This window comes from Salminus brasiliensis, chromosome 19 (genome assembly GCF_030463535.1).
Source record: "Salminus brasiliensis chromosome 19, fSalBra1.hap2, whole genome shotgun sequence".
Lineage (NCBI taxonomy): Eukaryota > Metazoa > Chordata > Actinopteri > Characiformes > Bryconidae > Salminus > Salminus brasiliensis.
The window spans coordinates 264,857-287,356 of record NC_132896.1 but is presented as its reverse complement, the minus strand read 5'-3'; the positions used below and the strand labels follow the sequence as shown (position 1 = coordinate 287,356).

General features: G+C 47.6%; 2 protein-coding genes across 2 annotated transcripts in view; one reads left to right on the top strand and one right to left on the bottom strand.

The window, feature by feature from the left end:
* Positions 1-7,869, top strand: part of vps4a (vacuolar protein sorting 4 homolog A) — an 11,466-nt gene extending 3,597 nt beyond the window's left edge. Inside the window, exons 2-11 of the mRNA XM_072662967.1 lie at positions 387-498; positions 1,124-1,268; positions 1,830-1,891; positions 2,081-2,200; positions 2,403-2,559; positions 3,426-3,574; positions 4,840-4,921; positions 5,617-5,836; positions 6,193-6,333; positions 6,958-7,869. Coding sequence (XP_072519068.1) covers positions 387-498; positions 1,124-1,268; positions 1,830-1,891; positions 2,081-2,200; positions 2,403-2,559; positions 3,426-3,574; positions 4,840-4,921; positions 5,617-5,836; positions 6,193-6,333; positions 6,958-7,059 — 1,290 coding nt within the window. The 3' untranslated portion in view covers positions 7,060-7,869. The remainder of the gene's footprint in view (positions 1-386; positions 499-1,123; positions 1,269-1,829; positions 1,892-2,080; positions 2,201-2,402; positions 2,560-3,425; positions 3,575-4,839; positions 4,922-5,616; positions 5,837-6,192; positions 6,334-6,957) is intronic.
* A 163-nt stretch (positions 7,870-8,032) lies between these two features.
* cdk10 (cyclin dependent kinase 10) lies at positions 8,033-16,642 on the bottom strand. The gene is made up of 13 exons (XM_072662968.1): positions 16,323-16,642; positions 15,770-15,842; positions 14,336-14,407; positions 13,280-13,382; positions 12,710-12,791; positions 12,526-12,593; positions 12,384-12,436; positions 11,764-11,833; positions 11,600-11,659; positions 11,061-11,184; positions 10,488-10,627; positions 9,631-9,683; positions 8,033-8,825 (listed from the first exon to the last, which is right to left on the bottom strand). Exons 1-13 carry the CDS (start codon positions 16,398-16,400, stop codon positions 8,713-8,715), a joined length of 1,089 nt encoding a protein of 362 aa, XP_072519069.1. The 5' UTR covers positions 16,401-16,642; the 3' UTR covers positions 8,033-8,712.
* Positions 16,643-22,500: the final 5,858 nt, after the last annotated feature.

The window sequence follows — 22,500 nt, the reverse complement described above, 5'->3', positions numbered from 1 at the left end:
TCCAGAGAACACGTGTCCACTGCTGTAGAGTCCAGTGGCGGCGTGCTGTACGCTACATTGCTGTGCACTGCGCTTCTGATGGAAGGCCTGGCTGGAGAGTCACTTCCACTGTGTTAGAATAGCTCTGACCGCTGACTGTGGGATATTTAGTAGAGAGGGCTTGTTGCACAGGTGGTGTCCGACCCATTCTCTCACTAATGTGTGTAGAGGCAGTCTGCGGGCCTGGGCGAGTGAATACTTCTGCTGATCTAGAGCATCTTCATGATTCTCGCCTACAGGGTATAGATGGTGTTTAGGGACGTCCCGATCCAGTAAAGACGGGTTTCCTTGGTTCTTAAGTGAGTCAGTAAAGTGTGAGTGAATTCTGCCGTTCTTCTCGTCCTCAGAAAGCGATCGATCTCGTCACCAAAGCCACAGAGGAGGACAAGGCCAAGAACTATGAGGAGGCTCTGCGGCTCTACCAGCACGCTGTGGAGTATTTCCTACACGCTATAAAGTGTACGTCCAGGAGTTTAATTATTCTCATATTATTACAATTATTAAGCTAATCTCTGTGAATATGTAATATGAGCCCTGTGCTGAGACATTACTGTTGTTATTAAAAGGGAACAGTGCAACGAACAATACATAACAGTAATTATTAATATGTACTTTAAAAAATAGTTTATTTAATTAAAGCATGCTTTTAAAATAAGCCCCGCCCACTCACACCAAAGTTATGAGCAGTGTGTTGACTCAGACTTTTTTTTTTTTTTTTTTTTTTAATGTTTATCATTTTCAAAAAAAATGTAGGGGGTCAAACATAAAAATAAATAAATAAATAAATGAGTACTCAAGTAAAAACACTAGTGAAATCAGATGAATAGTTAAAGTCACAGACAGTGTCCTGCAGGACGAGCATGTTCTCCGGCAGTTCTCCCCTCTCTCCTTTAGGCAGTCAGTGCTGAATAAGTGCAGTGCAGGGGCAAGGTCTGTCACAACGTCCAGAACCCAGAGAGTCGGGCCATGTACAGAACAGAACAGCAGATACGGCTCTGTGCAGAGTTCCCGTGTGACATCAGGGGCTGATTTGATTCTTAATGGCTGAATTGATCCTTGTTAATGATGTTTGGTTCCTCTGCAGATGAAGCTCACAGCGATAAGGCTAAAGAGAGCATCCGGGGGAAGTGTATGCAGTATCTGGACCGAGCGGAGAAGCTGAAAGAGTACCTGAAGAACAAAGACAAGCAGGGCAAGAAGCCCGTGAAGGAGGCCCAGAGCAATGACAAGTACTGTTCTGACTGTTCCACCTCTCTGTTCCTGTTCTGCAGGGTTCTCGCAGACTTGTAGACACCTGGAAAATTCTGATTTCTGTAAAGACGCCTAGAGACCAGTCTGGAGCTGTGTTTCCGTCTGGAGGGTTTTTATGACGCGTGTTTTGGTACCTCAGAAACTTTGCTGGTGTTGCCATGGAGACAGACATTTCCTGTAATAATAATGAAACCTTTTCTGATCAGCTTTAGAGGATACATGGTTCATCCATCTAGAGGTGCTGTGAAAACCCACATCAGGAACTATTTATTTATTTATTTATTTATTTATTTATTTATCTATCTATCAGTGGTGCTCAGTACTTAGAGCTCGGGGCTATTGATGACAGGGTTGTGGGTTCAGTTCCCCTGGCGCTGGAATTGGCTGCCCACCGCTCTGTGTGTGTGTGTGTGTGTGTGTGTGTGTGTGTGTGTGTGTGTTTGTTTACTACCACAGATGGGTAGAATGTGGAGAACACTTTTATACAGAGTGCAGTAACAGACAGTGACAGTGTAATCGTCACGGTGTGTTTGTTACAGGAGTGACAGTGACAGCGAAGGGGAAAACCCAGAGAAGAAGAAGCTGCAGGAGCATCTGATGGGTGAGTGTTCAGCACTGAGCTGCTGAAGGGGGCTCTCACTGTTTACTCTGGGGTTCTTAGTTACAGTAGCAGTGTGTGGAACTACCACCACCATGTTTGGAAGCTGTACTTGATCTGAAGGTGGAGCAGCATGTGGGCTGAGGCAGTAGAGTAGCACTCTATAACGCCACCTTGTGTTTGTGTGTTCAGGTGCTATTGTTATGGAGAAGCCCAACGTCAGCTGGAATGATGTAGCCGGGCTGGAGGGCGCTAAAGAGGCGTTGAAGGAAGCTGTGATTCTGCCTATCAAATTCCCTCACCTTTTCACAGGTGTGTGTGTGTGAGTGTGAGTGTGTGTGTGTGAGAGAGCGAGCTAGAGTGCTGCTAAGGCTGTTGAACATTAGTGTTACACATCTGCAACAAAGCTAATTCTGCAGCTAAACACAGCAGCAGCCTGACTGTGTGTGTGTGTGTGTGTGTGTGTGTGTGTGTGTGTGTGTGTGTGTGTGTGTGTGTGTGTGTGTGTGTTTAGGAAAGCGCACTCCGTGGAGAGGGATCCTGCTGTTTGGTCCTCCGGGGACGGGGAAGTCGTACCTGGCTAAAGCCGTCGCGACCGAGGCTAATAACTCCACCTTCTTCTCCGTGTCCTCCTCAGACCTCATGTCCAAGTGGCTCGGAGAAAGCGAGAAGTGAGGAACACCTCTGCTCTCACACAAACACACACACACACACGCTGCATCCTTCTGACGCCAACATAATAACTAACACACACCCAAAACCCCGGTACGTATCTAAACCAGGTGGAGATCATAAGCATGAAGAATACAGGAATAAAAAAGAATCCACCCATCAGCCACAGTATATCGGCCACGGTATTAGGTAGTGTTAATGTTCTGGCAGATCTGTGTGTATATATCACGGCTGTAGAGTTTTAATACATAAAGGACAGCAACAGTAATCCCTCTCTCTCTTTGTCTCTCGCTCTCTTTGTCTCTCTCTCGCTTTATTGGCAGGACTGTAATGACGACAACATTGCCGAACCTTTACAAAAATAATAATAACAAACTTGCAGAGCAATAAAAGTAGCAGTAATTACAGAATAAGAGACAGTAGTGAGTAAAATATACCATACTGTACTTTATACACACTCCTCTCTACACACAGTACAGTCATTAAACTGAGAGAGGAGCTGCAGTGATGACTGTTGGGTAATTACAGTGAGGGGGGGGTTGCCCACGCCTCTCAGGCAGTCACACGCTGATGTATACTGGGCGGGCGGTAAGGGGGGCGGTGTTCCCCTCCCCCAGAAAGATCCCTAATGTTTTCAGTTCCAGAAGTGTTAGGAGGTTTGGGATCAGCTGTTTTAACCTGTGTGTGAACTGACCACACCCTCTCTCTCTCTCTCTGGGCAGCCAGGAGCACTTACACCTGTGTCTTTGGTTTCATCATCTGGAAGCGTTCTAGTTTACTCTGAGTCTGGGTTTGGTTCTCCCAGTGTTCTAGATAACTTTTCTTGCTGTGTGCGATGAGCTGACTCTCTCCCTCTCTCTCTCAGGTTGGTGAGGAATCTGTTTGAACTAGCTCGTCTCCGTAAGCCTTCCATCATCTTCATCGATGAGGTGGACTCTCTGTGCGGCTCGCGGAGTGAGAACGAGAGTGAGGCGGCCCGGAGGATCAAAACAGAGTTCCTGGTGCAGATGCAGGGTGAGGGAGAGGGCGAGCAAAATGGGGGTGGTAGGATGTCAGAAACTCACAGCTGGATTAGTTTTCCCAGTAGAGGTTGAGACACACACTGCAGATTCATACCGGAAACACTGCACACTCATACCGAAAACACTCCACACACTGCAGACTCATACCGGAAACACTGCACACACTGCAGACTCATACCGAAAACACTCCACACACTGCAGATTCATACCGGAAACACTCCACACACTGCAGACTCATACCGAAAACACTGCACACACTGCAGATTCATACCGGAAACACTCCACACACTGCAGACTCATACCGAAAACACTGCACACACTGCAGATTCATACCGGAAACACTCCACACACTGCAGGTTCATACCGGAAACACTCCACACACTGCAGATTCATACCGGAAACACTCCACACACTGCAGGTTCATACCGGAAACACTCCACACACTGCAGATTCATACCGGAAACACTCCACACACTGCAGACTCATACGGGAAACACTGCACACACTGCAGACTCATACGGGAAACACTGCACACACTGCAGACTCATACCGGAAACACTGCACACACTGCAGATTCATACCGGAAACACTCCACACACTGCAGATTCATACCGGAAACACTCCACACACTGCAGATTCATACCGGAAACACTCCACACACTGCAGATTCATACCGGAAACACTCCACACACTGCAGATTCATACCGGAAACACTCCACACACTGCAGATTCATACCGGAAACACTCCACACACTGCAGATTCATACCGGAAACACTCCACACACTGCAGATTCATACCGGAAACACTGCACACACTGCAGGTTCATACCGGAAACACTGCACACACTGCAGGTTCATACCGGAAACACTCCACACACTGCAGATTCATACCGGAAACACTGCACACACTGCAGGTTCATACCGGAAACACTGCACACACTGCAGATTCATAATGGAAACACTCCACACACTGCAGACTCATAATGGAAACACTCCACACACTGCAGACTCACACTGGATTGTAGTTGTTATTCAGAGCTGCAGAAGGTCTCTGGCTGAGGTGTATGGAGGTCCTGCAGGGCTGTAGTGTGACTGTGACTCTGGTGGCTGATGCAGGTCCAGAAATAAAACTATACCCCAGTTTTTCAAACTGCCTGGACGCCTCAGCTGCAGCCTCACTTTACCATTTGCCACCTCTAGAGTGTGCTGTTCTTCCCGGTCTGTGTGTGAAGGTGTTCTTTGGTCTGATTGCTGCAGGTGTTGGGAATAATAATGATAAAATCTTGGTGCTGGGTGCTACTAACATCCCATGGGTCCTCGATGCTGCTATCCGGAGAAGGTCAGTAGTCTTGATTTCACCCCTGTGATGTTGTGTGTGTGTGTGTGTGTGTGTGTGTGTGTGTGTGTGATAATTCAGAAGTAATGCTAGTTAACTGTGACGTTCTACACGTTTCCTGGTCGGCTAGAGCTGCAGACATGCAGTGTTCACCCAATCAAACGTCAGGAAATGCAGAGGGTGAATACTGCTGTTTTACAAACCCTTAGAGCCACATGGAGGCGCTGCTGTCCTCTGTGTGCAGATTCTATTTAAAAGATCACCAGAGGTCCTTCATTAGTCATGGAGTGATTTGGGGATCGGACTGAAAAGATGAGAGCTGATCGGTTTCTATACAATTTCTCTCACCTTAAACCTCCTCAAAACTGATCTCCTGATCTCTGCTTTAATGACCACTGAACACATTCATCTGGAGCCGGTCCTCCTCTGCAGCTCTACCAGCAGCAGGTCTAGGGCTCTGCAGTTATTGAGTCAGTAGGAGACTTTTCTGCAGCATCAGCTCTTTTCAGAAGAAGCAGTGACTGAGCAGGTGTCCCAATACTTTTGTCCAGTGAAATGCCAGGCTCTGTGTGGGGTTCTCCTGTCAGGCTGGAGCAGGTGGAGGTGGTTGTTAGGGTGTTGCAGTGCTGCTGTCTCGTAGCTCCAGTACATGTTTAATGGTTTTGAAGGAGAACTGAGCTGGACTGTCTGACCTGCAGGTTCGAGAAACGGATCTACATCCCTCTCCCAGAAGAGCCGGCGCGGGCAGCCATGTTCCGCCTACACCTGGGGAACACCCCCCACAGCCTGACCGAAGCGGACCTGCGGCAGCTCGCCCGGAAGACCGACGGCTACTCCGGCGCTGACATCAGCATCATCGTCAGAGACGCACTGATGCAGCCTGTGCGCAAAGTGCAGTCCGCCACACACTTCAAGAAGGTACACACACACACACACACACACACACATATTGTACTTCAGTACAAAGTTATGATCAAACACACCCCCAGTCCATACTGTGAAAACAGCCCGTTTACGGAAGGGTGTCTGAAGAAGCTGGTGGGACAGTGGGACGGTCTTTAGGTGGTGACGATGGCTAATCCAGGCCCAGAAAGTAAAAATGCAGCTGCAGTTACAGCCTCTGCTGTAAAGAATCAGTAGGTGTGTGTTGGCTCACATAAAACACACACACACACACACACACACACACACACACACACACGCATGCATAGATGCAGTGTGTGTTGCTATAGTGACTGTTACTTTGTCCTGTGTGTTGTCATGGTGATGGACAGGTGCGAGGGCCGGCCCGCAGTAACCCCTCAGTGATGGTGGATGACCTACTGACCCCCTGCTCCCCTGGAGACCCCACCGCCATAGAGATGACCTGGATGGATGTTCCGGGTGACAAGCTTCTAGAACCCATAGTGTGCATGGTAAGTCTCTCTCTCTCTCTCTAATTAGCAAATTAACTCTGAAACTGAAAGTCTGGAGAAGAGCAGCTGCTAAAGGTCTTCAGTGTAAATGATCTGCACGGAGGTCACGTTCCCGCTGGAACACGCCCCCTTCAGTCGGACTGAGTGACAGAACTCTCTGCAGCGTTTATTAAGGTTTATTAAGGTTTACTAAGGTGATTATCTGCTGAAGGTAAACGGTCCAGCAGTGTGTAGCCAGAAACATCCGGCTAACGGAGGCCCAGATCTCACCTGTTTAGAGGACAAAGCCTCGTACCTGAGAGCCCAGAGCCGAGGGAACGTCTCAGGACTGTCTCAGGCTCAGTCGTAGACGGCTCCTCCAGGTTTGCTAAAGTCACGGCTCCAGTGGACTTGGTTTTTTGAGAGTTGGTGGTTCTGGTGTTGGTGCAGAAATCCGCATGCCTCTTGATCTGTCTTTATTATAGATGTTTTAGCGATATTCACACTAATGCTGCCACTCAGTTAGTCTTTTTTCTGCTCAGTGGGCGTGGCCACAGTCATATCACATGCATACCCTCTATATTATAATTACCAATCTGTATTTTTAAAGTCTCCTCCTCCCCCCTCCCCCCCCCCCCCCCCCAGGCTGACATGCTGCGTTCTCTGGCCACCACTCGGCCCACGGTGAACGCAGAGGATTTACTGAAGGTGAAGAAGTTCACAGAGGACTTCGGTCAGGAGGGCTGAGGGTCACTCAACACATCCCATAAATGATCAACCACTGCAACAGCGCCCCCTACAGACCAAACCTGGGCTATCAAACACCCTGCCCCTCCCCATGCCAGCTAACAGTACTCCACACTACACACCTGCTCACACCTGGACTACCTGTTGGAGGCAGAACTGTGAGAGTGCATATGAAGGACCCCCCCCCCCACACACAGGCCTGAAGCCCTAATCAGTCTGTGCTTATTAAAGGACAAGTGTGTGTGTGTGTGTGCGTGCGTGCGAGTGTGTGTTTATGACTGACTGACCGTGTTTATTTAAATGTGCAGCCCTGTGTCCACAGGGTGACCCCCTCCCCCCTTTTGAACTTTAGTGTTATATTTATTTAATTCTCTGACTGAACGTTTAGCCGCCTCTCTGACCCGGCTCTGACCCGGCTCATCACCCCTTAGAGCTAACTCATCAGAACCAGCCATTGCTTACCTTTAGCTAGAGTTCGCTGTCTTCAGTATTTCAGTACACGGCCTTGAACTGTTCATCAGGAAAGTTTCAAAGCCTGTATGCTAATTTTAATAATAATAATAATAATATTAATAATACTATAAATATTAATGATACAGTGGTGAGAATTACTAGGTAAGCCTCAGACTACACGGACGTCTCCAGCTGCGGAGTTTTTGTTTCTGTTGTTTTTGGTCTCTGTAAACGTAGAGGTGAAGGTTCAGTTGGGCAGTGATGTCAGTCTCGGTCTCCATGGAGACTGCACCATTGTCTCCTGTTGCTATGACTACCAAGTTTGCCTGACTGAATTAAATCTGAATTGTAAAGGAAGTGAGGAGCAGGAACATCATTTCTGTAACCTTCTGTTTGTCATTTCATCACATTCAAGCTCAGCGAGATCCTTCAGTCTGATCTCAGGAAGGATTCAGATTCACATTCTGCAGCAGAGATCAGACAGTCGCACCGTTCCAACGTAAATACTCAACATTAAAACTGCAGTAGTTTACGATCTGTAGTTTATTAACCCTTCTCCAGGTAACCCACTCCTCTACCCTGAGCAGATCCGCTTTACAGAGCAGTCTGAATCCACACCTGGCTCCTGTCCTGAAGGGAGCAGGTCAGTAAAAAAAATCTAATCACCATGATTGATCACTGAGCCCAGATTCAGACATGTTTGGTATCTGGAGTGAGCTGCTTTAGTTTACAACAGGAGATGCTAGGCTAACACTGCTAACAAACACTGGACTCATCTCTGCTGACGCCCCCAAAACACCTGTCTCTCAGAGCTCCTCCAGATCTTCATTAGTTTGGTAAATGGATGTGGTTTAGAAGAGGGTGGGACTGACTGAATCTGGGATCAGAGATCAGTCATGGTGATCACAGATCAGCAGCAGTCAGGTGGGGCTTCAGCTCAGACATTTCAGCCCAGTCTGCTGACAGGGGCCACACTTCCTGCCGCCCTGATCGCACTTCATAACCACAGCCTGCCAGCCAGAGCCGCTGCCGGGTCACATTCTGCTCAATTCCAGCTCCAAACACAACAGCGGCAGGTAATTGGTACTGAGCAGGTCACCCCCCGCTCACCTGGCTCAGGTATTGTGGCGTTAACAGAACATGCAGCTCTAGTGCAGAAGTCCAGAAAAGCTTCCTCTGAAGTGGCTGTTGAATGCAGAGCTAGGATGCGATGGAGTGGCTAGCTTTGCTGCGTTTTGATTGGCTCTCAACTGCAGGCCCCGCCCGCTTGTTTCTGTGGTGAGGAAATGTGGGCATGAGCTCCGGCTCACATGCTGAGGAGAGACAGACAGGAGAAAACTCAATAACTACAATATTAATAAACTCCGCACAACTATTATATTCAAAAAGTGCTCTATAATGCTCTATAATGCTCTATGATCCACACGCTCATTCTGACAGACTGTAATACACTACAGGAAGCGTAGGGGGCGCTCTATAATGCTCTATAATGTTAATATGATACACACGCTCATTCTGACAGACTGTAATGCACTACAGGAAGCGTAGGGGGCGCTCTACAATGCTCTATAAATGTTTATATGATCCACACGCTCATTCTGACAGACTGTAATACACTACAGGAAGCGTAGGGGGCGCTCTATAATGCTCTATAATGTTCATATGATCCACACGCTCATTCTGACAGACTGTAATACACTACAGGAAGTGTAGGGGGCGCTCTATAATGCTCTATAATGTTAATATGATCCACACGCTCATTCTGACAGACTGTAATACACTACAGGAAGCGTAGGGGGCGCTCTATAATGCTCTATAATGATCATATGATCCACACGCTCATTCTGACAGACTGTAATACACTACAGGAAGCGTAGGGGGCGCTCTATAATGATCATATGATCCACACGCTCATTCTGACAGACTGTAATACACTACAGGAAGCGTAGGGGGCGCTCTATAATGCTCTAAAATGTTAATATGATACACACGCTCATTCTGACAGACTGTAATACACTGCTGGGTCGTGGGACAGACCGCCTCTCCAGTCCTGCTGTGAGAAACCCCTGTTCTATAGAAACAGTGGCAGTAAAGGACATTCAAGAACATAATACTCACGTAAAGGCTTCTCCTTAAAGTACGAACTCTCCAAACAGTCTTTGGCAGAAGCCCTAAAAAACACACACACACACACACACTAAATACATCCTCTTCAGGACATCATAAACACATATAAGGTAAACACAAGCTGAATCTGCGTGTGAAACCCGGAGCACACCCCGTGAGTCTGGAGCAGCGGCGACCTGAAGGGACGGTTTCCTGTAGGACTTCCTCAGCCTCTCACATCGCTCTGGAGGAATTCTGGCCCACTCTTCTTTACAGAAGAGCTGCACTTTTTTAAGGTGTGTGAGCCTTTGTTTATGCACAGCATTTGAGTTGGGTTGAGGTCTGGACTCTTCAGAACCTTGGTCATTGGGGTCATTGTCCTGTTGCTGACCCAAATTCCTGCAAGCTTTCTCTGTGGGATAGACGGCCTCACACTTGACTCTAGAATACTTATATACAGAGGAGTTCTTGGTCGACTCGTTGATTGACAGCTGGTATGAGGTGTTTGGTTTTGGTGCATTCTGGCCAAACACCTCCACTGTGGTCTCGTCTGTTCAAAGGACAGGACGGTGGACGGTGTACCAGAAGTCTTGAGGTTTGTTCGGATGCAAGCGTAAGCCGTGCTGCCGTGCTCTTTTCAGAGGCTTTCTCCTGGCAAACGTCCAAACCTGAAATCCTGATCCTGGACATTTAGCTTGTTAGCGGAGCTCTGTAGAGTCTGAGATGTAGCGCTACGGATTTATGCAGTTTCTCTTAGCATTGCACGCTCTGACCTAGGGATGTGCTCGGACCATCACTTATGCGAAGACTAGCTGTCTAGACCGTTCTCTAGTTCTGTGTGTGTGTGTGTGTGTGTGTGTGTGTGTTACCTGCGCTGGGGGTTGTACATGAAGAGCAGGTTGAGCAGTCGGAGTCCAGCCTCGGACAGCCAGGTGAATTTGTTCTTCAGGTTGTTGTACGGCTGCTTCCGCAGACTGTACTGACCAACCAGCGGCAAGCGAGAGAACCCCTAAACAGGTGCGCACACACACTTATTAGTATATATAAATAATACAAAAGCATTAACATTAATAAGCTCCGTCTAAATAGTCGGTGAACACATGAGGCTAATGTGGCTAAGAGGAAATGGAAGCTAACACCTATTAGCACGGTGCTAACAACAGGACTAAATCATCACACTCTCCTCAGAGCACGTGGAGGTGATTAATATCTGTAATAGACCTGATTACATGGGTTCCAACACTGTTATCTAGAACACGGACTGAAGTCTGAACTGGGTCGGAATCAGAAGTGGCCCATCCAGGTCCAGAAATTAAAATTCCGCCCCAGGGATTCGGCCCTGGGTCGGCCACCACTGATCACACTCCGGGTCAGTCCGGATGTGTGGAGCTGATCATCTACACTAAAGTCCGTCTGTCTGATCTGGAGCTGTGACTCTGTACCGGCCAGATGTTTTCATTAGGCGTCCCCAGGAGCTGCACGATCAGATCCAGCTGCTGGATCTCTGAGCTGCCAGGCAGCAGGGGCTTGTGGGCCAGGAGCTCAGCCAGGATACAGCCTACTGCCCTGCAGGAGGAATACAAACACACACACACACACACACTGAGAGTTAATAGAATCTTAAAGCAGTATTATGTGAGAATTGGTCATTCCTGCTCCTCGGCTCCCCCTTCAGTCTTCATGAAGGAGGAGGACTGTGCCGATCTTCATCCTCTCAGCACTGACAGCACTGTGTGATGGAGAGGAGTTCTAGATAGTGGAGGACCTGGATTCAATTTATTCACTTATTTTCCAGCTGTTTTGTTATTTGTGTTTATTATTATATTTGTATTCATTTGTATTATTTTAGTTCACACTCATCGTTTCTCTCTTATTTATTAATGTTTTTAATTGGAATCTTTTATTTCTATTTCTGCTTTAAAAGCACTGATGGATTAACTGATTCATTTACTGACTGATTGATGGATGAGTGAGGTCGTACCACATGTCCAGGGCTGTAGTTTGAGTCTTGGTCCCCAGGAGGAGCTCTGGAGCTCTGTACCTGCAGACACAGAGTGAGGTGAAGGGTGTCAGCGCTGGGCAGTGAGCTGGGGTCAGCAGGGCTTTATGGGGGATTAGTGATAATCAGGATCATGTCACACTCACCAAAGTGTTACTACTTTTGGGGTCATCGGCTGCTGGGGAACACCGTACACACGCGCCAGACCGAAATCCGCTGCTCAGAACGAACGCACACACACACACACACACACACACACACACACACACCCACACACCCACACACACCCACGTTAATCATTCATTAGCATGTTTTAATGCAGGAGGACAGTGTGTGAGTCCAATCTAGAGCGAGTCTATAAACCAAACCAGTCAGAACTCACCTCTCTCTACCACGCACGCACGCACGCACACACACACACACGCACGCACGCACACACGCACACGCACGCACACACGCACGCACACGCACACACGCACACGCACGCACGCACGCACTGTAGGGCTGAAAGGGTGGGGTTGCACACAAAGTGCACATATGTAAAGATGGTGTTTACATATACATCACAACAGTGGATTCAAACCGTGTGCACTGTGGCGTCTGCAGGTCATGCAGGGGGGGGGGAACGGCTGGAATGGGGGTGTAGAAATGAACTGGTGGAGAAATGGTGGATATGGGAGGGAACCTGTATGTACGGCTGTGGGCTGCAGAGTTACTGGCTGTAGCAGTGAGCGGACCTCTGCACAGTCCTTTGTTGGAGACTCACCGATCTTCACACAGCCTTTATCCGTCATCAGCAGATTGGACACCTTCAGATCCCTACAGGCGGCAGAACACCACCGTCAGCCCCACATTACACACACTTCTTAAAAAGGCAGGAGACCCAGACAGAGCTGCTGCTCTCTGACCTGTGCAGGATGAAGTTGTGATGCAGGTACGCCAGACCCTTCAGCAGCTGCAGGACGATACACTTCACCTGCAGACCAGCAGGAACAGAGACCAGATTAGCTGAAGACCAGAATCTCAAAACCCATAAACAGTCACTCCACAGTGGAGATCAGGCTGCCGTGTGACGTGTGCAGGTGAACTCACCTGAGCCTCTGAGAACGGAGACTGCATGTTCTCCAGAAGGCTGGCCAGATCCTGCTCACAGTAACTCATCACCAGGAACAGGCTGAAGACGGACACACACACACACACACACACACACACACACACCACAATCAGTTGGGGATTTGGTTAAAACATGATATTAATTGGTAATAGAATTTGGCCCCGCCCACTGAAGATGCTATGGAGGCAGTGAAAGCCCGTTAATGTTCCCCTTCACCTTCATACCCGACCCTGATCTCAGAGCCTCTAAACTCTACCGGCCCGATCGAGGTGGATTCCTCACCCTCAGATATTTATTAGGTTCATCCTGGATTCTGAATAAGAATGAACTCATAGAGGAGAGAATCCATTAACAGCTGACTCTGAATAGTCCACAGCTCCTGCTCCCGAACCCCAGCTCACACACAGACCAACCAGACGCCAGTTTGAGACAGAAACAGTACACACTAAACTGACCAGTCATGAATCTGATGGGGGACAAAGTGTGTGTGTGTGTGTGTGTGTGTGTGTGTGTGTGTGTGTGTGTGTGTGTGTGTGTGTGTGTCTGACCTTTCTAAATGGCTTCCAACCACCACCTCCTTCAGCTCCACGATGTTGGGGTGTCTGAGGCGCAGGAGCAGAGTGATCTCTCTCAGACTGCTGATGGGGATCCCTACACAGACAGACAGACAGACAGACAGACAGGTGTATTATTGGGGCAGTGGTGGCTCAGCGGTTAGAGCGCCGGGATATCGATAACAGGGTTGTGGGTTCGATTCCCGGGCTCGGCAAGCTGCCACTGAGCAAGGCCCTTTACCCTCTCTGCTCCCCGGGCGCTGGAGTTGGCTGCCCACCACTCTGTGTGTGTGTGTGTGTGTGTGTGTGTGTGTGTTCACTACCAGATGGGTTAAATGCGGAGGACACATTTCGCTGTACAGTCCACACTGTACAGTGACGAATACGTGCACCTTTTAAGGTGTATTTAGAGGAACCTGCTGATCTGCTATGTATGGCGGTACCGGGGTTCTGACTCTGCACACTGTGCTGTGCTGTGATTCTGTAGGAAGACAGTAGATTGGGTCTCAGTATAAAAACACCATCATCATCAAATCTGAGTAAATCTTATCCAATCAGAGCAGTCGGAGCCAGAGTACAACACTGCCCTCTAGTGGTCAGGGTTCAAACACAGCACTAAATGAACCACTGTCTGCCGCCAATCTTCACATCTAATCAATAATGATCAGTCCTGAGGCTGAGGACCGATACAGGGCAGAGCAGAAGATCTGACCGTTATTACGATCTGTCTGAGCAGTAGGAGGAGTAATGCACTCAGCGCCCTGTTTAGTGTGGGAGCGTTTGGTTTGGGACGCAGCCCGTGAGGGAAATCTGTCTCTAAATGCAGGAGTTATATATTATCTCTAACGCAGATCGTCAGCGCTAACAACCGGGCGCTTATCTGCTTTTCCGTTGCCATAGTAACAACCACACACTTCCTGTCATAAAACCATGCTGTGGACTGAAACACAGCTGCTGATGCTTCAGCAGGACCTGAGCCCTCCCTCTGAGTCCTGCACCAATTACAGCAGCCCTAATCACCGGCCCGAGGGGATTCTCTCGTTAACTCACCGTCCTTCTCCTTATCCATCCGCACTTTCTTAAGTGCCACGATTTCATTTGTGCGTGAATCTCGAGCTCGATCTGATTGGAGGAAACAGAAACACAGAAACCATTAAAACCCTGTTTCTGTCCCTTTATGACTGATATGTAAATGAGCTCTGTTCTGACTGGCTGCCTCATTCAAAAAGTAGTCCGGCTAAAAACACTCCTGTAACTTCAATGTGAATGGGTGGGGCTACAGTGCTGTAGGATGAATGGGTGGGGCTACAGTGCTGTAGGATGAATGGGTGGGGCTACAGTGCTGTAGGATGAATGGGTGGGGCTACAGTGCTGTAGGATGATTGGGTGGGGCTACAGTGCTGTAGGATGAATGGGTGGGGCTACAGTGCTGTAGGATGAATGGGTGGGGCTACAGTGCTGTAGGATGAATGGGTGGGGCTACAGTGCTGTAGGATGATTGGGTGGGGCTACAGTGCTGTAGGATGAATGGGTGGGGCTACAGTGCTGTAGGGTGAATGGGTGGGGCTACAGTGCTGTAGGATGAATGGGTGGGGCTACAGTGCTGTAGGATGATTGGGTGGGGCTACAGTGCTGTAGGATGAATGGGTGGGGCTACAGTGCTGTAGGATGAATGGGTGGGGCTACAGTGCTGTAGGCTGAATGGGTGGGGCTACAGTGCTGTAGGATGAATGGGTGAGGCTACAGTGCTGTAGGATGAATGGGTGGGGCTACAGTGCTGTAGGCTGAATGGGTGGGGCTACAGTGCTGTAGGATGAATGGGTGAGGCTACAGTGCTGTAGGATGAATGGGTGGGGCTACAGTGCTGTAGGATGAATGGGTGGGGCTACAGTGCTGTAGGATGAATGGGTGGGGCTACAGTGCTGTAGGATGAATGGGTGGGGCTACAGTGCAGTAGGATGAATGGGTGGGGCTACAGTGCTGTAGGATGATTGGGTGGGGCTACAGTGCTGTAGGATGAATGGGTGGGGCTACAGTGCTGTAGGATGAATGGGTGGGGCTACAGTGCTGTAGGATGATTGGGTGGGGCTACAGTGCTGTAGGATGATTGGGTGGGGCTACAGTGCTGTAGGATGAATGGGTGGGGCTACAGTGCTGTAGGATGATTGGGTGGGGCTACAGTGCTGTAGGATGAATGGGTGGGGCTACAGTGCTGTAGGATGATTGGGTGGGGCTACAGTGCTGTAGGATGAATGGGTGGGGCTACAGTGCTGTAGGATGATTGGGTGGGGCTACAGTGCTGTAGGATGATTGGGTGGGGCTACAGTGCTGTAGGATGAATGGGTGGGGCTACAGTGCTGTAGGATGATTGGGTGGGGCTACAGTGCTGTAGGATGAATGGGTGGGGCTACAGTGCTGTAGGATGAATGGGTGGGGCTACAGTGCTGTAGGATGAATGGGTGGGGCTAAAAAAGTAGAACTTACACACAATGCCATACGTTCCTTCTCCAATACGATTCAGCTTCTCAAACTCCTTCACGTTCCTGCAGTTCCCGAACTGCACACAGAAACAGTACAGGTACAGGTGTGCAGGCTTACAGGTGTGCAGGCTTACAGGTGTGCAGGCTTACAGGTGTGCAGGCTTACAGGTGTGCAGGCTTACAGGTGTGCAGGTATTATCACCTGAGGATTCAGCCAAACAGGCACCTCTGCTCTACCTGGAGACTCTAACAGGTGTAGTGCTGGATCACACACACTCCTGGAGCTGGGACAGAACACGGTGCGTTTTGTGGAACTGTCCTTTCCACCTTAAATGTCCTGAGCAGTCAGGCCGGAACCGCTGCGCCGTTTAAGGTGGAAACTCTCACAGGGACCAAAGCTCATAGGCGGCAGTGACGTCATTGCGTGCTGTCGAGGAACCCCTCTCTCGTGCTGCTGTTGCTCTTACCTGCCCGCGCGACCTTTAACCTGCTTAAACTGAAGCTCGAGCTCCTTTAGCCGTTAGCATTAGCCGTTAGCATTAGCCGTTAGCTCTTACCCGCTGCTCCTGCGGCACCGTGAAGCTCCTGCTGCTCTTTAATGACTTCAGTTTGATGGGCTCCGGCTCTGGCTCCATTTCCCACACACACACACACACACACACACACACACTCTCTAACACGCTAACTAACACACACTCACCTATAAACACACACACACACACACACACACACTCTCTCTCTAACACGCTAACTAACACACACTCACCTATAAACACACACACACACACACACACACTCTCTAACACGCTAACTAACACACACTCACCTATAAACACACACACACACACACACGCTGGTTGCGGATCAGCACGCCGAGGCAGCAGCCCAAGTCTCGCGAGAATAATTACAGCAACATCGAGCAAAGATTTTGTAGAATAAGAGCACGAGCATCAGTGATATTATGGTATGGAATTGGTCTGTTTTTTAAGAGATTTGATAAATAATGTCTAATAAAATAAGGAGCGGGTGTTGCGTAGTCACCCCGAGTGTTTGCTGAACATTAGAATAAGTAAGAGAGCTCTGAGGGTGAAACTGCTCTCAGGGCAGCTGGGGTTTAACCATGCAGCTGCTGTGATCTTGGACTTGATGGATATTAGTAGTGAAGTTTTGGTCCCCTGTGTGAATCAACACCTGGTTTGATGGTAAATCAGGGCTTAATGATGGTAAATCGGGTGAGCTGCTGCTGCTGCTGCTGCTGCTGATGGAGGTGAACACATCCTCCACGCTGTGCTGGCTGGACTGGGGGGCGTCCAGGAGAACCCTGGAGGAACCGAGCTCTGTTCTTCAGACTAGCTCACCGACAAGATCTCACTACTTTCTTTCTTCAGAATGAGAAGCTCTTGTTTCTCCTTTTACTGGATTCATGTTCAGCTGCTTTATCTGATCTGAGGAGATCTGGAGCTTCTGCAGTAGAACCCTCTCACTGCTGAGAGACGGGGTGGGGTGGGGGGGGTGATGGTGTTGCTATGTGCTGGTTAGTTGGTTGCTGTGGTGCTGCTTAGCCTTTGCTATTTGTTCTTAGATTACATGTTAGGTGTTGCCAAGGTAACCAAGTTGATTATTTCAATGTAACTAGGCTGGCTAAGTGTGAGTTACTAAGGTATCTAATATAGAGGTTGTTAGACAGTGTGTGTGTGTGTGTGTGTGAGAGAGAGAGACAGTCTGTCCACTGTTTCCCCACAGGGAGGTAACGTCGTGTTGACTGAATGCTGTGTGATAACTGCAGTCTGAAGCCCAGGGGAAGTGTCCAGGAGACCGGCTCTGGTCCAGTGGCTGTGTGTCCAAAGCAGTGTCGCCATGCTGAGTGTGGAGTGATAAGAAGAAGATTAGGAGGAACGGTGAGGTGGCTTTGTTCAGCCAAGTGCGGTTTATATCTGAACGGGCTCAGAAAGCACAGGTGTGTTTACCTGGTCTTATTTTAGCTGTTTTATGCAAGTGGCCGTTTAAATAAGCAGACCAGGCAACCCAATCCCAGCGGAGCCGGACAGGCCGAGCAGCTCGGACTACATTCACATAAATACAGACAAAATAACAGAAACCTCTCCAGAGTCACATCACAGCGCAAAGCCATGGTTTATTATCCAGAAACAGAGTCACAAGTTCAGAGTCACAGAGTCCAAATTCAGAGTCACAAATTCAGAGTCACAGAGTCAGATCCAGAGTCACAGAGTCACAGATTCAGATTCACAGATTCAGATTCACAGAGTCAGTTTCAGAGTCACAGAGTCACAGATTCAGATTCACAGAGTCACAGATCCAGAGTCACAGATCCAGAGTCACAGATTCACAGAGTCACAGAGTCCAAATTCAGAGTCACAGAGTCACAGATTCAAAGTCACAGAGTCAGTTTCAGAGTCACAGATTCAGATTCACAGATTCAGATTCACAGAGTCAGTTTCAGAGTCACAGAGTCACAGATTCAGATTCACAGAGTCACAGATCCAGAGTCACAGATCCAGAGTCACAGATCCAGAGTCACAGATTCACAGAGTCACAGAGTCCAAATTCAGAGTCACAGAGTCACAGATCCAGAGTCACAGATTCAAAGTCACAGAGTCAGTTTCAGAGTCACAGAGTCACAGATTCAGATTCACAGATTCAGATTCACAGAGTCAGTTTCAGAGTCACAGAGTCACAGATCCAGATTCACAGAGTCAGTTTCAGAGTCACAGAGTCACAGATTCAGATTCACAGAGTCACAGATCCAGAGTCACAGATTCAGAGTCACAGATTCACAGAGTCACAGAGTCCAAATTCAGAGTCACAGAGTCACAGATCCAGAGTCACAGATTCAAAGTCACAGATTCAGATTCAGAGTCACAGATTCACAGATTCAAAGTCACAGAGTCACAAATTCAGATTCACAGAGTCAGTTTCAGAGTCACAGAGTCACAGATTCAGATTCACAGAGTCACAGATCCAGAGTCACAGATTCAGAGTCACAGAGTCCAAATTCAGAGTCACAGAGTCACAGATCCAGAGTCACAGATTCAAAGTCACAGATTCAGATTCAGAGTCACAGATTCACAGATTCAAAGTCACAGATTCAGATTCAGAGTCACAGATTCAGAGTCACAGATTCAGAGTCACAGATTCAGAGTCACAGATTCAGAGTCACAGATTCACAGATTCAAAGTCACAGATTCAGAGTCACAGAGTCAGACAGAAATAATGGGCAGGTTTTGGTTTCGCAGAGCTAGCGCAGAGCTAACGCAGAGCTAGCGCAGAGCTAACGCAGAGCTAGCGCAGAGCTAGCGCAGAGCTAACGCAGAGCTGGTGTAAACAGGCTGGTGTAAATGCGGTACAGCAGCAGCACTCTGCTCAGTGTGTGTCGAATGTCTCCTGCATATCTCCTGATATCAGCTGCTGTGTGTGAGCAGGACACACACTGTCCTGATATATAAGAAATAACTGCATGACAACAGATAATCTCATTACGGCCCCTCCACACACTCACACACACACACACACACACACACACTCACACACACACACACACACACACGGTCTCAGTGTAACACAGCTGGGCAGTCAGGTGAACAGTAGCTGGGGTGTTAGGGGTTATGACTCTCCGACAGGCAGCGTGGCTCCAAGGCTTCCTTCCTCCGCCTCCAAACACCTTCCCTGAGGAACAGGAACAGAAACGTGTCTCAGACTCTAATATAAAGGTGTAGAAACCGAGCCTCTAGCCCTGCAGTCTGCCTTTCTTCCACACCTTCCACACCTTCCACAGACCACGTAAAGTTACAGAGCGGGGTCAGGGCCGAGTGCTGAGCTCAGAGCAGAGAGCAGAAAAGCCTCCAACTGACTCAGTAACTGCAGCAGAGCTCCAGACCTGCTGCTGCTGCTGCTGGTGGGTTCTGATCCAGTGGCTGGGAAGAGCCAGCACTGGACTCGTGGTCATGTTCATGAGACCAGTTTGAGACTGGTTTTGCTTTGTGAGATGGTGCATCATCATGCTGGAAGTAGCCGTTAGAAGCTGGTCAGCACAGATCCTCCAACAGTCTGTGGCGTTCAAGAGGCCCAAGTGTCCCACAATAACCTTCCCCACACCTTCACACCACCATTACACCTTTAGACCACCCGTACACCACCTTTACATTACACCAATATTACACTACCATTACACCACCATTACACCTTTACACCACCTTTACACCACCATTACACCTTTACACCACCATTACACTACCATTACACCACCTTCACACTACCTTCACACCACCATTACACCTTTAGACCACCTTTACACTACCATTACACCACCTTCACACTACCTTCACACCACCATTACACTGTTAGACCACCTGTACACCACCTTTACACCATCATTACACTTTATACCACCATTACACCACCTTTACACCACCATTACACCTTTACACCACCATTACACCTTTATACCACCATTACACTACCATTACACCACCTTCACACTACCTTCACACCACCATTACACCTTTAGACCACCTTTACACTACCATTACACCACCTTCACACTACCTTCACACCACCATTACACTGTTAGACCACCTGTACACCACCTTTACACCATCATTACACTTTATACCACCATTACACTACCATTACACTATACCACCATTACACTACCATTACACCTTTATACCACCATTACACCAATATTACACTACCATTACACCTTTATACCACCAATACACTACCATTACACCAATATTACACTACCATTACACCTTTACACCACCAATACACTACCATTACACCACCATTACACCAATATTACACTACCATTACACCTTTACACCACCATTACACTACCATTACACCAATATTACACTACCATTACACCTTTACACCACCAATACACTACCATTACACCACCATTACACCAATATTACACTACCATTACACCTTTACACCACCATTACACCTTTATACCACCATAACACCAATATTACACTACCATTACACCTTTACACCACCAATACACTACCATTACACCACCATTACACCAATATTACACTACCATTACACCTTTACACCACCAATACACTACCATTACACCTTTATACCACCATTACACCAATATTACACTACCATTACACCTTTACACCACCATTACACCTTTATACCACCATAACACCAATATTACACTACCATTACACCTTTACACTACCATTACACCTTTACACCACCATTACACTACCATTACACCTTTACACCACCATTACACTACCATTACACCACCATTACACCTTTACACCACCATTACACTACCATTACACCACCATTACACCACCAATACACTACCATTACACCACCATTACACTACCATTACACCAATATTACACTACCATTACACCACCATTACACCAATATTACACTACCATTACACCTTTACACCACCAATACACTACCATTACACCTTTATACCACCATTACACCAATATTACACTACCATTACACCTTTACACCACCTTTACACCACCATTACACCACCATTACACCTTTATACCACCATAACACCAATATTACACTACCATTACACCAATATTACACTACCATTACACCTTTACACCACCATTACACTACCATTACACCACCATTACACCTTTACACCACCATTACACTACCATTACACCACCATTACACCTTTACACCACCATTACACTACCATTACACCACCATTACACCTTTACACCACCAATACACTACCATTACACCTTTATACCACCATTACACCAATATTACACTACCATTACACCTTTAAACCACCATTACACCACCATTACACCACCATTACACCTTTATACCACCATAACACCAATATTACACTACCATTACACCAATATTACACTACCATTACACCTTTACACCACCATTACACTACCATTACACCGCCATTACACCTTTATACCACCATTACACTACCATTGCACCAATATTACACTACCATTACACCACCATTATACCTTTACACCACCATTACACCTTTATACCACCATTACACCAATATTGCACTACCATTACACCTTTACACCACCATTACACCTTTACACCACCATTACACCTTTATACCACCATTACACCAATATTGCACTACCATTACACCACCATTACACCTTTACACAACCATTACGCTACCATTACACCACCATTACACCTTTATACCACCATTACACTACCATTACACCAATATTACACTACCATTACACCACCATTACACCTTTACACCACCATTACACCTTTACACCACCATTACACCAATATTGCACTACGATTACACCACCATTACACCTTTATACCACCATTACACTACCATTACACCAATATTACACTACCATTACACCAATATGACACACCATTACACCAATATGACACACCATTACACCACCATTACACCTTTACACAACCATTACACTACCATTACACCACCATTACACCTTTATACCACCATTACACTACCATTACACCAATATTACACTACCATTACACCACCATTACACCTTTACACCACCATTACACCACCATTACACCTTTACACCACCATTACACCTTTATACCACATTACACTACCATTACACCAATATTACACTACCATTACACCACCATTACACATTTATACCACCATTACACTACCATTACACCAATATTACACTACCATTACACCAATATGACACTACCATTACACCACCA

What these genes read in the sequence shown, in the direction of transcription:
- cdk10 (XM_072662968.1), bottom strand. Translation starts at nt 16,400, where the DNA reads ATGGAGCCAGAGCCGGAGCCCATCAAACTGAAGTCATTAAAGAGCAGC. An exon ending in TAAAGGCTGTGTGAAGATCG is followed by an intron (nt 11,834 to 12,383) that starts GTGAGTCTCCAA and finishes CGTTCTGAGCAG; the next exon opens with CGGATTTCGGTCTGGCGCGT. An exon ending in CCAAAAGTAGTAACACTTTG is followed by an intron (nt 11,660 to 11,763) that starts GTGAGTGTGACA and finishes CTGTGTCTGCAG; the next exon opens with GTACAGAGCTCCAGAGCTCC.